Below are 16522 nucleotides of genomic sequence, written 5' to 3'. Positions count from 1 at the left end.
ACCACACCCTGATCAAACTTATTGGTCTGTTTTTCTTGGATGTGAGAAAATCTGACATCTGAGCCGTAACAGCTGCACCTAGAGCTGAGCTCTGCATGCTGCTGTTGGGCGTTTAAATGGCCCGGTTACATGTGCTGGCACTCAGCTGCTCCCCGAAGGCCGCTGTAGATGCCACCTTGGTACTCCTGTGTAGCCGAGTTTCATAGGAGACGTGGCTTTATGCTATATATGCAATATGCAAGATAATTGCAGGTTGAAGTCCCCTAAGGGGACAAATTAGAGTAAAAAATCTCTTGATTCCTTACCACTCAAGCCATGCCTGTGGGGAAACAGTAAGATTTAGTTCAGGTTATTAGTTGTTTTCTCCATCAAATGTAGTATTTATCAGATTGCAAAATCTTTTATGTACTGTAGTATAATCTGTTTTGTGGTTTTTTTTTTTTTGTTGTTTTTTTTATATAGGCTTTGTCAGAGTGCGCTGTTACGATGAAAACCATATATCTGAAAAGGGTGAGCTTGAGGTCTATTTTACACAGTTTGAAAATACGTAATATATTTATATATATTTTTTCATATTCAGTGTCGCCATGGTACAATAAGCTCAGTCAAAGAGGGGCATTCCTCCAAGCTCTTACACAGAAAGACATGTATTGCAGCATGTACATAGAAATAGTGGCCTTACTAAAGCCCCTTGGTGCTCTTACTGATTGATATCCCTTTTATATAGCTCTCATATAGTATGATAAACGCTCCCCACACACATACCCAGAAGTGGTTTCTCCCATACAATTTTCACACACACACGGCTTGATGGCCCCCACAATGCTGCAGCCTCTTCTACCCTCCTTTCCCATAACCCCACGTACAGTATGATTGCCACCACTGCATCCTCCCCTCATGTACAGTATTATGGTTTCCCGGTGCCTTTCCCCTCCCTGTATACACTATGATGGCCCACCACAAGTAATGATTGTTTTAGGCAGGTGTAATCTAGTGATGTCATCGCCCTGAGTCTGACGCACAGGGTGAATGGTGGAAGAGACAGACGATGTCACCCTATTCAACCATTGTATTCAACAGTATCTGCATCCAAGGGCTGCAGATACTGCTGAAATTGGAATAACTGATGGATAAAGGTGGGGCTCTTTTCTTTTTCTTTTCTTAAAAAAAAAAAAAAAAAGCTTGCGTGCCCTGTATTATTCAGAGGTATGATACAGTATTAAAAGCCTATATGGAAGTCCGAAATATATATATATATATATATATATATATATATATATATATATCAGTGCCTACAAGTAGTATTCAACCCCCTGCAGATTTAGCTGGTTTGATTTTCATGTACATCCGCTTTTTAGGAAGTAGCTTTTCTTTTATCAGCTACTGATTTGACATATAGTGCATTTTAAAAGGAAAGAAAGGTGAATGGGGCCTTTTGCCGACTGTAATGTAGTTCTGTGATTTAGGTTCTGGAAAACACAGTACTTCACTATTTTTTGGTAAGGATGAGTGTGTTCATCACTGGTGGACAGGAATAACTTATGCAGCAACTGAGCTATGTATTATACAATATAATGAAACCCTAGTATAAATAACTTTTGGACCCCGAGTCATCAAAGATTTGAAAAGGTGCAACATTTTTGTGTAACACGAGGCTGCGCAGAAATTTTGCGAGAGTTGGAGTTTCACTCCAAAATCGCCCAGCTCTGACATTGGGCAGAGCTAAGGCGGCAGGAGGGCATAGTTCCCCCCCACTCATCAAATTCATGACGTCCGGTGGTGTTCTTAAACCCACAAATCTTACTCCCGTCTTTAACTGGAGTAATATTTGTGGCATTCACAAATGAAGGCATACGCCAATTCGTGGCTTGCCTGATTCATTAAGACAGAGGTGTTACGGCACAGCTTGTTAAATTCAGGAAGATCTGTGGCGTATCTTATGCTAGAATATATATCCCCGCTATACAGCCTCATGTTTGGGGGGCCAAATCTTGTGAAGGGGGGAGATTTTGAGTTTTAATGTTTGCAGTATTTTTAGTCTGGTGTTAAAGACGGACCGTGCAAAATTTCACTCAAATTAGGTTAAAAATGTGGTTTTGTATTCAACGGGCTACCACACACAGATTTTCTGCTTTTTTTTTATATATATGTATATCAGTGCCTACAAGTAGTATTCAACCCCCTGCAGATTTAGCTGGTTTGATAAGATGCAAATAAGTTAGAGCCTTCAAACTGCAAACGAGAGTAGGTTTTATGAACAGAAGCATAAATCTTACAAACCAAAAAGTTATGTTGCTCAGTTGAATTTTATTAAATTTTAAACATAAAAGTGTGGGTCAATTATTATACAACCCCTATGTTTAATATTTTGTGGAATAACCCTTGTTTGCAATTACAGCTAATAATCGTCTTTTATAAGACCTGATCAGGCCGGCACAGGTCTGTGGAGTTATCTTGGCCCACTCCTCCATGCAGATCTTCTCCAAGTTATCTAGGTTCTTTGGGTGTCTCATGTGGACTTTATTCTTGAGCTCCTTCCACAAGTTTTCAATTTTGTTAAGGTCAGGAGACTGACTAGGCCACTCCAACACCTTGACTTTTTCCCTCTTGAACCAGGCCTTGGTTTTCTTGGCTGTGTGCTTTGGGTCGTTGTCTTGTTGGAAGATGAAATTACGACCCATCTTAAGATCCTTGATGGAGGAGCGGAGGTTCTTGGCCAAAATCTCCAGGTAGGCCGTGCTATCCATCTTCCCATGGATGCGGACCAGATGGCCAGGCCCCTTGGCAGAGAAACAGCCCCACAGCATGATGCTGCCACCACCATGCTTGACTGTAGGGATGGTATTCTTGGGGTCGTATGCAGTGCCATCCAGTCTCCAAACGTCACGTGTGTGGTTGGCACCAAAGATCTCGATCTTGGTCTCATCAGACCATAGAACCTTGAACCAGTCTGTCTCAGAGTCCTCCAAGTGATCATGAGCAAACTGTAGACGAGCCTTGACATGACGCTTTGAAAGTAAAGGTACCTTACGGGCTCGTCTGGAACGGAGACAATTGCGGTGGAGTATTTTACTTATGGTATTGACTGAAACCAATGTCCCCACTGCCATGAGATCTTCCCGGAGCTCCTTCCTTGTTGTCCTTGGGTTAGCCTTGACTCTTCGGACAAGCCTGGCCTCGGCACGGGAGGACACTTTCAAAGGCTGTCCTGGCCGTGGAAGGCTAACAGTAGTTCCATAAGCCTTCCACTTACGGATGATGCTCCCAACAGTGGAGACAGGTAGGCCCAACTCCTTGGAAATGGTTTTGTACCCCTTGCCAGCCTTGTGACCCTCCACGATCTTGTCTCTGATGGCCTTGGAATGCTCCTTTGTCTTTCCCATGTTGACCATGTCTGAGTGCTGTTCACAAGTTTGGGGAGGGTCTTAAATAGTCAGAAAAGGCTGGCAAAAGAGATCTTTAATCCACACATGTGAAGCTCATTATTCTTGGTGCCTGAACTACTTCTTAATACTTTAGGGGGACCAAACAGAATTCTTGTGGTTTGAGGGGTTGAATAATAAATGACACTCTGAATTAACTTTTAACGTTTTTAAAAAAACAAACAAAAAAAAAAACAAAAACAAAATTTGCTGCAGTGCATTTCCCACTTCCAGGCTGATCTACAGTACAAATGTCACAATGCCAAGTTAATTGCGCATGTGTCAACCAGCTAAATCTGCAGGGGGGTGAATACTACTTGTAGGCACTGTGTGTGTGTGTATATATATATATATATATATTAACAGGACTGTAATAGGTGGAGTATATGCTACCATCCTAAAAGAATGATGTATATATGGGTAATAAAATTAAACACACAAGACTTGAGGTCCCCAAAAAAAGCTAGTAATGGGACTTATACAAGTATCCACATTAACATAAATCATAACTGTGTAAAGGACACCTAGAGGAAATGAATGCATGCAGTGCCTCAAGAGACCCCTCCTATGCAAGCAGGGCTGGAGACATTGCAGTAAATGCAAGACGTGTGTCAGGCACGAGGGTGGCTGCCTGCATAAAATTGTTTTTGAATGCCACATGTTTTTAATATTGTAATATGATGTACCGTATATACTCGAGTATAAAATGACCAGAGTATAAGCCGAGGTACCTAATTTTACCACAAAAAAACTGGGAAAACTTATTGACTCGAGCATAAGCCTAGGGTGGGGCATGCAGCAGCTACTGGTAAATTTCCCTATCCTGGTATGCATTGCTCCCTCATCCCAAATCCTGGTATGTATGGCACCCTCCTCTCCAATCCTGGTATGTATGGCACCCTCCTCTCCAATCCTGGTATGCATGGCACCCTCCTCTCCAATCCCTGGTATGCATGGCACCCCTCATCCCCAATCCCTGGTATGCATGGCACCCCTCATCCCCAATCCCTGTTATGCATGGCACCCCTCATCCCCAATCCTGGTATGCATGGCACCCCTCATCCCTAATCCCTGGTATGCATGGCACCCCTCATCCCCAATCCCTGGTATGCATGGCACCCCTCATCCCCAATCCCTGGTATGCATGGCACCCCTCATCCCCAATCCTGATATGCATGGCCCCCTCATCCCCAATCTTGGTATGTATGGCACCCCCATCACTGCACACACACAAAAAAAAATAAACACTTATACTCGTCTTCCCTCCTCACCTCTGCTCAAGCGCTGCGTCCTGCTTTGCTGCAGCAGCTCATGTCAACATCTGAGCAGCACATGGTTTCACTGCCATGCGCCCTCAGATGCTGATGTGAGCTGCCGGCATATTCACTCCTGTCCACGCCGGGACTATGTGCGTGGAGAAGAGTGAATATGCATTCTCTTTAGTAGCGGGCACTGTCAGTAGGAGCGGCGGCTCAGCGATCCTCTGTGCCCTCTACTAAAGAGAATGAACATTCATTCTTCTCCACACCCATGGGAGTGGAGAAGAGTGAATATTCATTTCCCTTTAGCACCGGGGACACGTGGTAGCTGCAGCAGCGGCTACTGCGTGTGCCCCGCAACCCCACCCACCACCACTATCCACCACCGGAATTTCTATATACCAGAGTATATACTTGAGTATAAGCCGAGGGGGGCTTTTTCAGCACAAAAAATGTGCTGAAAAACTCTGCTTGTACTCGAGTATATACGTTTTTTTAAAATTTCTTTTATCCGTATTCTTGTACCTTGTTCCCGTGTTTTTGTTTTTTGTTTCATTTCTGTGCTAGAGATTTTTTGTGTGCTAATTTGATTTGTTTTTATATACACAGATTTGTTGATATTGAGTATATCTTGAAAGGTTTTTTTTATCAAGGTGTATCTTCTGGAGTGCACCACTCCTGATCCCCGGTGGTAGTGTGCTTTATACATTGTCAGTTCCTACCAGCAGCATGGTTGCACTTGTGATGCAAACTGCTCTCACCTGAGCTGCTAGCTAAGGAACCATTGCCTCTGAAACTGGCTGGAGCTTCTCCAATGCTGCAAAGCCAAGCAAACTGTTTGAAAAGTATAGCGTCTTCTCACGCCACACATGCTCCTTACCTAGGTTTCTGGCCAAGCTGGAACCTTAGGCACAAGCTGTATACTATGGTATTAAAATTCCCTATTTTCTTGAACATAGAGGACTTTTAATAAGAGGTGAATTGCAAAGTTGCATCCATTAAGGGTATGTGCCCACGATCAGGAAATGCTGCGGGTTTGACACTGTGTATTTTATGCAACATCAAACCCGCAGAGGCCAGATGTTGCAGCATAGTGGATGGGATTTCTAGAAATCTCATGTCCACTGTGTGCATCGGAGACTGTGGATCACCCGTGGACACTTGACATGCAGCGTGTCTTTCAGGACCGTAGCATGTCAATTTCTCTTGCAGAATCGCTAGTCTCCACAACAGAAATTTGACATTAGAATGTATTGAATGCGGTAAATCCGCATGGTTCAGTGAACACATGCGGATTTACCTGCGTTCAATAGAATGCTGCGTTTTGGATGTAGCAAAAATATGCTGCGTCCAAAGCACTGCTCGTCCGAATCGTGGGCACATAGCCTTACAACCACTTTGAAGTTTATAAATGGGTAAAGTTTCAGGCATCCCTTTTTTCCCCTCCCTGTTTACATGGCCATTACATCTAGATATAGAATGAAGGGAGAGGTAGCAGTTCCACGTGTCCAAACCTATTCCATCACCGATGGAAATTTATCATCAGTCCAGAGCCATTACTCTATAAACCAGTTCCTATGTTTTTGTGCATAGTTAAGTTGCTTTTCCTCGTTTCCTTGTTGAATTTTTGGCCACAATTCTTCCATGAAGACGACTTTTTCGGACTGGAAATGGGTGTGGCTGGTTCCCACTGGTTGCTGGCTTTTCTAAAGGAACTGCAGGAGAACTTCCAGTTTCGAAAAGCAGTAAGCATGATTTCCATTGTGAAGGGGCTACAAATGTCTATAGCCAGCTTTAGAGATATCATGTATTTTGAGGTATGCAGTAAATGTTACATGTTCTAATTTATTTTAATACTCTAGGGACCTGAATGTATTCAATATCTGCAACAAGAATATCTGCCTTCTTTGCAGGTAGCACCAGAAATTATCCAGGTAAGTTCTATTTTCTTCTTTATCTAGCTATTTTACAAATAAGCGATTCAAATTAATTTAATGTAATTAATGTAATGAAAATGTTTTAAAAAAACAAAACAAAAAAAACTAAGTGATAATCACCTTCTTGCATTAATAAAGGAAGAGGAGACATTCATCATTCCACCAGCAGCAAGACCACTGCAACCTGTGATTGGCTGCAGCGGTTGGGTGACTTGACCAGCATGTCAGACAGTATCCTGATGGCGCGCTGCTCAATTCCAGAAAAGTAGTAAGGAAATGTATTTTGATTCGACACTGAAATATAGTAATGAGCAAATACAGGCTCTCCTCATTCTTGTATTTAACAAGCAGTCATAAAAAAAATTACACATGACACAATTTTTTACTGTTTACCTTTTAAAAACCTTTACTGCAAAATATCTTTCATTGCAACAACATTAGATTCCACCATTATAAATTCACTACATATGAAAACTTATTTCAAAATTCCACGAATTTTCAGCGTTCAGAGGTAGTGGTCATATCACTCAGAACCTGCATCTTGCCCCCTCTTTAGACGCTGGAAATTTATGGACATTGAGAAATTTTTAAAGAAGGACATTTCATATGCGATGAATATGCCACATTTATCATGGTGCAATCTAAAGTTTTTGTATTTAATCCTATTTTGCAGTAAATGTTTTAAGTTTGTGCCCTGGGGAACTTTTCTTTTTGCCCAGAGAACTCCTTTAAAGTTGATACATTTTCAATATACTTGACATACAATTTACATCAGTGCATGATTCTACTTGGTAACATATATATTTATATATCAAGTAAAGGACAGGGTTGGCCCCTTCGTATAACCATGCATTGTATTAAAAGGATTGTCCAGTTACTAGATAGTAATAGGTTATTATTAGTGTTGAGTGAGTATGTTCTGTTAACCCTTTTCAACGAGTATGCTCGGGCCGAGCTCCGAGTATTTATAGCTGCTCGGTGATGAGGTTAAATTTCTCCCGTGTGCATGATTTGCGACTGTTTGGCAGCTTTATTACATGTGCGGAATGTCTATTTCTTACACATTCCTCACATGTAATAAAGCTGTCAAACAGTTGCAAATCATGCACACGGGAGCGATTTAACCTTATCACCGAGCAGCTATAAATACTCTGAGCTCGGCCCGAGCATACTCGGACAGAACATACTCGCTCAACACTAGTTATTATTGATATCAGATCAGGTGTTCACTGATCAGCTGTTATAAGCCCTGGTGACATGCACTGAACTGAGCTGCACTCAGCAGCCCTATTCAGTGTGTAGCGGCCACTGTTAAGGTACAGCAGGACAGCTTTTATTTTGACTAGAATCTGTTCTGCAGTATCACACAGCTGTACTGTACACTGTTGGCTGCAACAATACCCAATGTCATTCTGCAGTACCCAGCTTTTTAAGGTTTTCGCAGCTGCTGCTTAGTCATCAGTATTTTGTGACCGGAGAACCCCTTAGCCCCTTCTACCCCCCAGACAGTTTTCAGTTTTTAGTTTTTCCCTCCCCTCCTCCAAAGAGCCATAACTTTTTTTTATTTTTACATCAATATGGCCGTATGAGGGTTTGTTTTTTGCTGGACGAATTGTACTTTTGAATGACTCCATTGATTTTACCATATAAAGTACTGGAAACCGGGAAAAAATTCCAAGTGCGGTGACATTGCAAAAAAAATGCAATTCCACAATTATTTTTTTTATTTACCATGTTCACTATATGTAAAAAAAAATGATCTGGCAATATGATTCTCCACATCAGTACGAGTATGCAGATACCAAACATGTATATGTTTTTTTGTTTTTTTTTAATTTAAGTGGTGGAAAAAAAAAAATCTGGAATTTGAATGAAAGAAAAGTTTGTGTTTTTTTCGCGATTTTCCAAGACCCCATAGCATTTCCATTTTTCGGGATCTGAGGCTGGGTGATGGCTTATTTTTTGCGGATTGATCTGACATTTTTATTGATACTATTTTGGGGTAGATACAATGTTTTGATCACCTCTTATTGCAGTGTTTCAGCGACAAAAAAATGTAATTCTGGCTTTTTTTATTTTCGTTACGCCGTTTATCGATCAGATTAATTTACTTTATATTCTTATAGATCGGACACTTCTGAACGCAGCGATACCAAATGTGTGTTTTTTTATTTTCTTTTAATGGTTTTATTTTTAATAAGGCAAAGGGGTGATTTGAACTTTTGTGGGTATTTTTTTTTTTTTTTTCATTTTTTTTTCTTTCACTTTTTACTGTCTTCAATAGTCCCCTTTAGAGACTTGAAGCTGCGATCTTCCAATCGCATGTGCTATACACAGCAGGGCTTCAGCTCTGCTGTGTATAGCAAAAATCACGATCTTCTATGAACGCCGGCCACGGTGTCAGCGCCGGGAACGGCCATCATGTACCCGCAAGTATGCAATATGCATACTCTTGGCCACAATCCAGCCTTGCTCAATACACTTGTATTGAGCGAGGCGGCACCCATCTAGTCGGAATGTAGGTAAGGCATATTAGTCTGGTAATGACATGTTTTTTTTCTTTCCATGTTGATGATTTTCTTCATAATAGAGCCCAGGTACACTGCCATAATAGTGTTGTATAGATATAGAACACTTCCCACTGGCTGTGACTATTATCCCTACCGTAGTATGCTTCCAATTTCACGAGAGTGTAATATCCAAGGGGTAACATCTCTCCTTGCGGAGAGTGATATGTTAAGCATGTCATGGTGAGGAAACTTTTAAAGCCGCAATGTTCCTCTGGGAAATATGCAAATTGTCTCCTCAGAGAGGAAGAGGACTAGAACTCTAGTGCTCTAGTGCAGGGTTCCCCAACTCCAGTCCTCAAGGCCCACCAACAGGTCATGTTTTCAGGATTTCCTTAGTATTGCACAGGTGATAATTCCATCATCAGCACAGGCAATAATTCCATCACCTGTGCAATACTAAGGAAATCCTGAAAACATGACCTGTTGGTGGGCCTTGAGGACTGGAGTTGGGGAACCCTGCTCTAGTGCACCTACAGGAAGTAGCAATCCTAAAAGTCAATAGTTACCCTTTAACGAGCCTTATCACATAACTTAGGATATAAGCCAGAACCAAAAACTCAATTTGCAGACACTGTGTTTCGGGGTACTGCACCTCGTCAGTGTGAAGTGTGAGTTCTGGTTTGGCTGGGTGAGAGACGTCAGACCAGTGTCCAAAGGGTAACATTTCTCCTTGCGGAGAGTGACATGTTAAGCATGTCACGGTGAGGAGACTTTTAAAGCTGTAATTCTCCTCTGGGAGAGTAAAAAAACACATGCACTAAGATGGTGCAAATTCCTCAGACAAGTACAAGATTTTTTCAGTGTATATTTAATTTGTTTTTTTCTTTTTCAGGAATTTTGTCAAGCACTTCAACAACCTGATGCTAAAGTATTTAAGAATTATCTAAAGGTACTCTTGTTCTTTAATAGATAGAACTGATAAGTATTAAGACAATAAGGTGTGACCTATTTTGGCTCATTTCTTTATTTATTTTTTTCCTTCCAGATTTTTTTTCAAAGAGCAAAACCCTGAGGAATATACTGGAATTCCCATGCTTCTGACATCGTACTCAGGAACTCCAGTTATTAATTTATGTAGATTGCTAATTTTGTACATGCCTATAAACTGGTGTTCTATACAGAAGCTGCATCCGATCATATAAGTTAATTAACCATAGGAGCTACAGACACATCTTATCTGTCTTATTCATGTCTCTTACATGGTAGAAACATGCTCCAAGGGGAGCAAATAATCTTTTTTTTTTTTTTTTTTTTTTTTTGGGAAAATTGCTCCATTTAAAATAAGCTTGTGTTTGTACTTGCTTTTTACCCAGTTTTCATGTTTTGTTTTAAACTGGAAACCAGTTTATAAACTGGAATCAAATTAACATCAATTTTTTTTTCTTCCTATATTGACCCCAGTGAATATATATTTAATGGGTTTTTCATCTTTGTTCAGGAGTGCACTGCTCCCCACAGACTTCTGACTCGCCATGATGGGGGGTACTGGTTCATAGTTCGGACCAGTGGCATTGTTGCACTTCTGGTCTGAACTCTGCGCACTTCAATGCTGTGGTACGAGGCAGCTTTACCTCTACAGCATTAGAAGAGCAGTGGCAGTGAGACTGGCTAAGATCGAGAATGAGAAGTGGACTAGCTAGACAACAGCAGTAGTTGATCTCCTTGACAGTAGCTGTAAACATTAAAATAGAAGTAGAGCCAGCAGGAGAACTGGGCCACATTTTAATAGGTGAATTGCATAGTTGCTTATTTTTACAAGCAGGTTGCAATTTTTCCCCAGCTAAGATGGGAATAACCATTTAAGGAACATTAAAAAGAGTATGGAGCAGCTGACATCTGATAAAAACTGATACATTCTATACTGCATTAAAGGAAATCCATCAGCAAGTGTTTGCTATGTATTCTGAAGACAGCATGCTGTGGGGTTAAAACACAGATTTCAGTGATGCCTCTCTTATCAAGCTGTGTGTTTTTGTTTGCTTGCAATGATTGTTTTAGCACCAGGAGCTTATCATTGCTGGACACAGCACAGCAGCATGTGCCTCCTGGTCAGACATGCCCCCTCCTGTGATAGCCACCTCACTGTCTGTGGACTTTGTACATGGAGAGCCTAGTGTGGGCGGAGTTAGCTTTCTCAGCTCTGCTGCATTTCTAAATCTAAAAACTGTGTGAGAGCAACTGCACCCAGTAAACTAAGTGTTACATCGTTGAATTCAGCTTCTCTTTGCCTATATCATGCTGTTCTCAGATGAGGTAGCAAAAACCTGCTGACAGATTCCCTTTAAGATTTCACAACCCTGAAATCCATTCACTGATCTTCTGTGTTGTTTTTTCTTTTTTTCTGAAATAATAAAGCAAGTATGAATTGAGCCTGATAAATTCAATGTAATATTTTCATTTTGGAATTTCAAAACCAGGACTGTATAAAAAATAATAAAAAATAACTAGTCAGGAGATCTCTGTAAATTTATTTTTTAATTGCTGTAAGCGAAGGCTTTAATCTTTTAAGTTTTGATCTCCTGATGTATGTTGTGGAGGAGTAAAGCAAAAATAGTGAACTTTGTAGATAGTCATGACAACTTTAATTTTTTTTTTTGGTAGAAAACTGAACCCCTTACTCTTGAGGATATGTGCTCACTGAGTCTTTTTGCTGAGTTTTTGGAGTGGATACTGAGCAGGAACTCCCAAGTCTTTGAGGAATTTTGAGAAAGATTTGGGGATTTTCTGCTACAAAAGCTCAAAAAATAACTGTGCATATACCCTAAATGTTAATGTATTGGTTTGCACAATGCAGTCTTAAATTTTGATGACATGAAAAAAGCTTACAATGGAAATAAGCCAGAAATGCAATCCACAACAGTATTTATAATTAATTCCAGAGATGGCGTCTCGATATTGAATGCATTGCTTCTTGGAATGTCAACATTTATAGGAGCTGAATCTATAAACTTTTTATAAAAGGAAACAATAAATTTTATGTAGTCAAATCTTGTCTAATCTCTTATTTTTCCTCCTTGAAGTGTTATAACAGTACTTTATTACAACTGCAGTTTGTCAAGAGCTAAAAATAATAGTGATATAAAATGATTTATTACTTTAAACACCTTTAAATCAAATGTGACCCAAAAAAAACTTGAAGCAGATCACAATGTGTTTGAATATACATACTTTAAGCAGCTAAAGTTTTGCTCACATTTGCCTTCAAAGCTTTAACCAGTGTTTTAAATTGTCATTTTCATTATTTTTGGCAGTAAAAATAGTGCCTTATGCCGTGCACAAAAAATACTGAATCCTTATGGAAGCCCATTAAGGTAAAAAGAATGGAAGTCATAGCAGTCATGGCTTTGTTATGCATAGAGCCCAAACAGGAGAGTAAGTCACTTCCATCACCTAATTCACTGGTCATATTGCAAAAAGTTGTCGTTTTTGTATACATCTAACAGGTTTTGATACTTTTTTCTTTTCCAACTACACACAAGCCAAAGAAAAAAAAGTCGGCACATAAAAGGAGGTTTGCAGGGCTCTGGTCTGGCAGCCACAGCCGACTGCCGTGGCTTCTGAACCATGGTCCTTTTTGCTCAGATCTATTGTAAAGTACTGTTGACTATGCATTTCAGTACAAGCATACCTTGCAAAGAGTGGATTCCAAATATGTCTTATGTAACTGAATAATATATGGACAAAAGTATTGGGACATTTAAACCTATAGGAGATATTCTAAATCCCTAGGTATTAATATGGGGCTGTATTCCTGTCTCACACATTCCCTCATTCATTTTTGCAGCTTTATCAGCTTCTGGGTCCTGCTGGAAAAAACAATGGTCTTCTCTAAACTTGCCACAAAGTTGAAAGCATAGTTGTCCAAACATTTTGGCTTAATGGGCTTGGGCAACCGCTGAAAAACAAATCAATAGTATTATCATTTCTACCTTAAACTTTACAGTTGGCACATTGCATTTAGGCAAGTATAATTCTCTTGACATTTGCCAAACTCGCTTGTCCACAAGCCTGGTGAGTAAATAGTCATTCAACAGAACATGTTTCTACTACCTCAGAGCCTAGTGGCGGCTGCTTTAAACGTCTCCATCTGATGCTCAGCATTGTGCTAGGTGATGTAAGGCTTGCATGTAGCGACTTGGCCCTGGAAACACATGCCATGAAGTTCCCAGTGCACGTTGTGAAGTGATATTAATGTCAGAGGAGGATTTGACATTGCAGTGTTTGAGTCCGCAAAGCTTTAATGACTTTTCTACACTATGCACCTCTACGTTGTGACTTTACGTGATGAGCTACTTTGTGGCTGAGTTGCTGTGGTTCATTAAAGGGAGTCTCTTGGCACAAAATGCCTTCAAATCTAGCATAGGCATGTAGTGCATCTTCCTACCGACTTGTTTCCCATGTTTCTCCAAAATCTGTCTTTACAAGAATCAGAAAAAGATGGATGGAAAACAAGTAGAGGGAAAGGTGCACTGAAGTATTTGGCCACACCATGGATGCATTGGGCACCTTGGCTTGGTTTGCACAGTCGTCAAGGTGTACCGATATATGGATGGTCCTGATCGATAATGTCCTACCTCTCTGTACCAAACCAGATCTCATCTGAATGGAAAAGTGGAAGAAAACCAGGCACACAGCTCGCAATTAAATACTTGTCTTGTAAGGATGTGTAGATAAGGGTGCTGAGCCTTGGCGGGGGCCACAGCCCCAGTGTGTAGAACAAAAGATAGGGCCTGCACACCTTTAAAAGGGAATATGTCATGAGGATTGCCTCCCTCAACTATGTGCATGTGTAGCTGTTTCGAAGACAAGTCTAGAAATATCTTTACATGGCCAGTCTGTTCTTCTGCTGCGAAGAAATCAGTATTTGAATTAATATGCAAAAGTGGCTGTAAATCTGAAGCCTCTGTCACTCCAGCTCTATTCCCTACCTATCGCTGCCTCTTTCTGCTTGTCTCACAGCCGCTATGCTATGTGACTTCAAACAGCAGGAGGAGGCGGCATCACTGGGCGGGAAATAGATCTGGAGTGACAAGTGGCTTCAGATGTACCATAGTCCTTCAGCCTCATTTGCATATCAATTCAAACACTGATTTCTCGTTTGTGGACCGATTGCCGGTGACCACTTCTGCTCCAGGAGCTCCAATCGCCGCTGTCAGTGAGTCGGTCACAAAAGCGGTCCAGGCAGCCCACGAGTTACCTCCTCGTTCTGGTTATCTTCACAGGGGAGGCTCCCAGATTCCGTTTTCCATTGCCAAGGGAATGCACTATCCTTGGTGCTCAGAATCCAGTTCTAGTACACAATCCTTCCCAGATCCATATCAGATGGGCAAGTTGAGGGAAAAGGTGGACAGTGTTAGCTGTAGACTCCTCTCTGGGAGTGACCGCTGCACCGCCCCCTCCTGTTACCAAAATAGGGTTGTTTTTTTAAGCGGGTTAAGCGCATGGCTAGATCTTTTTCTAACCATGCGGAATTAGCAGAGGGCATGGGAACACCCAGACAAACTTTCAAAAGCGTAGCCATATAGAGCAAAGCTACCGTTGGTAGATACTCCGGTGTCTCACTTATCTAAAGTGACCACTCTATCTCTCGTTGCGATTGTCGCACTTCAGGAACCCTTGAATTGACATAGTCTGTGGTAAGGTCAGTTTTTAAGGCAGCAGGTTCTGCCCTTTGCCCACCCTTTTCTGCCACTTGGGTTTCCAAGGCATTAACAGTATGGGATAAGCATTTGTGACAGCGTGTTGGCGTGTTCCCAGGATCTGGAATTAGCCGAGATCACTAATCAGATTCCACAGGCAGGGAAGTATCTCTGTTTAGCATCCTTCGATGCGGTGGAGTGCTATGGCAAATAATTGAGTTGCAATTCGCTGCATGCTGTGAGTCAAGGTGTGGAGGGCAAACCTAGCTTCAAAGAAATCTGATGGGACTACCACTCCAGAGGTCTAGCTTATTAGAGAAGAGGCTAGATAAAATCATTTTGGAAGAAACAGGCAGCAGAAGAACCCGGCTTCCTTAGTCCAGGGACAGCTGTCCTTTTCGGAGGGGTGGGGCCTTGCAGGTCTGTCCTTTTCATCAATTTTCTGCACTGGATGAATCAGGTCAGCAGGTTAGACCGAAGGTCTCCCAGGAACCCTGGAGAGCTACTTTTTAGAGTGAAACCCGTCAGACACCCTTCTGGATCAGTGGCCAGGCCCTCCGTGGCCAGGCCCTCCGTGTCCAGAGGCAGCAGGAAGGCAGCCCCCACTCAGGGATTCTTCCTGGGTGTGTGGCTGCCTCCTCCTTTTTGGAGGCAATCAGTGATCTTTGGGTCAGGGAGGTCATCTCTTCGGGTTACAGAATAGAGCAGTGCACTCTCTCAGGATTGTTTTTTTGCTCTCGCCCTCCTGGGTCTCCCAGCATAAGGGTCGATTTCGACCAGGCGATAGCTTCCCTGGTTAAGGCAGGGGGTCATTGTAGGCCTTGCCACTTCATTGCACTTCAAGGTGTTTTATTTAATCCTATTAGTTATCTCCAAGGACGACAGCTCAGTGTGGCCTATCTTAGATATAAGGCTGCTGAACAAATAGGTTGGCTCCATTCAGTGGTCGAATCCATGGAAGCCGCAGGAATTTCTTTGGTAGATATTCGAGATGCCTATTTGCACGTGACAATTTTTCCAGCCCGTCAGCGATTTCTTCGCTTTGCTGTCAAGCAAGATCCCGATTATTCACGAAGATCTTGGCCTCAGTTATGGCACTGCTACTATTCCAGGGGGATAATTGTTTTCCCTTATCTGGATGATCTTCTTGTCACCGCACCTTCCTTTGTGCAAAATCTAGAGAGCCTACTGATCATTCTTCAGACTCTGTCCAGTTGACAATCCAACTGAATCGCTCCAAAGTCCATTTTATTTCCAACACAGCATCTACGGTTTCTGGGAATGGTGTTGGACACCGTTCAGACATCGGTGTTTCTTCCAGTGGAGAAGAGCTTCTCTTCAGTCTTCCATCAGAACTTTGAAACGATTGGACAGGCATTCCCTTCGGTTTTCCATGAAGGTCCTAGGAAAGATGGTGGCGACGTTCGAGACAGTGCCGTTTGCTCAGTTTTGGTCAAGGCCTCTACAGAACACACTCCTAGCCTCTTTTGACAGATCAATGCAGTCCCCGGATCAGCCTATTTGGTAAAAGAAAAAGACAGTGTGTATAGAAATGATCGGGATTACCATTAAATAATTAATGCAGTAATATATAGAGTTTTATTAAGCAATAAGGAATCACACATTTAAAAACAGTTCACAAATGCTGTATAATCCATCAATAAGCCCATGTTAGGGCTAATTATTTTCCTCCAA

At 41.6% G+C, this 16522-nt stretch overlaps 1 protein-coding gene across 1 annotated transcript in view; it reads left to right on the top strand.

Annotated features, from left to right (window-relative positions):
* The window catches only part of XPOT (exportin for tRNA), a 56961-nt gene extending 45394 nt beyond the window's left edge, over positions 1-11567 (top strand). The window contains exons 22-25 of the mRNA XM_073651705.1: positions 463-510; positions 6544-6615; positions 10021-10077; positions 10174-11567. Coding sequence (XP_073507806.1) covers positions 463-510; positions 6544-6615; positions 10021-10077; positions 10174-10200 — 204 coding nt within the window. The 3' untranslated portion in view covers positions 10201-11567. The remainder of the gene's footprint in view (positions 1-462; positions 511-6543; positions 6616-10020; positions 10078-10173) is intronic.
* The last annotated feature ends 4955 nt before the right edge of the window (positions 11568-16522 follow it).

Source organism: Phyllobates terribilis, unplaced genomic scaffold (assembly GCF_046119375.1).
Source record: "Phyllobates terribilis strain yellow unplaced genomic scaffold, ASM4611937v1 Scaffold_11__3_contigs__length_659146591, whole genome shotgun sequence".
Lineage (NCBI taxonomy): Eukaryota > Metazoa > Chordata > Amphibia > Anura > Dendrobatidae > Phyllobates > Phyllobates terribilis.
This window is presented reverse-complemented; position numbering and strand designations above follow the sequence as displayed.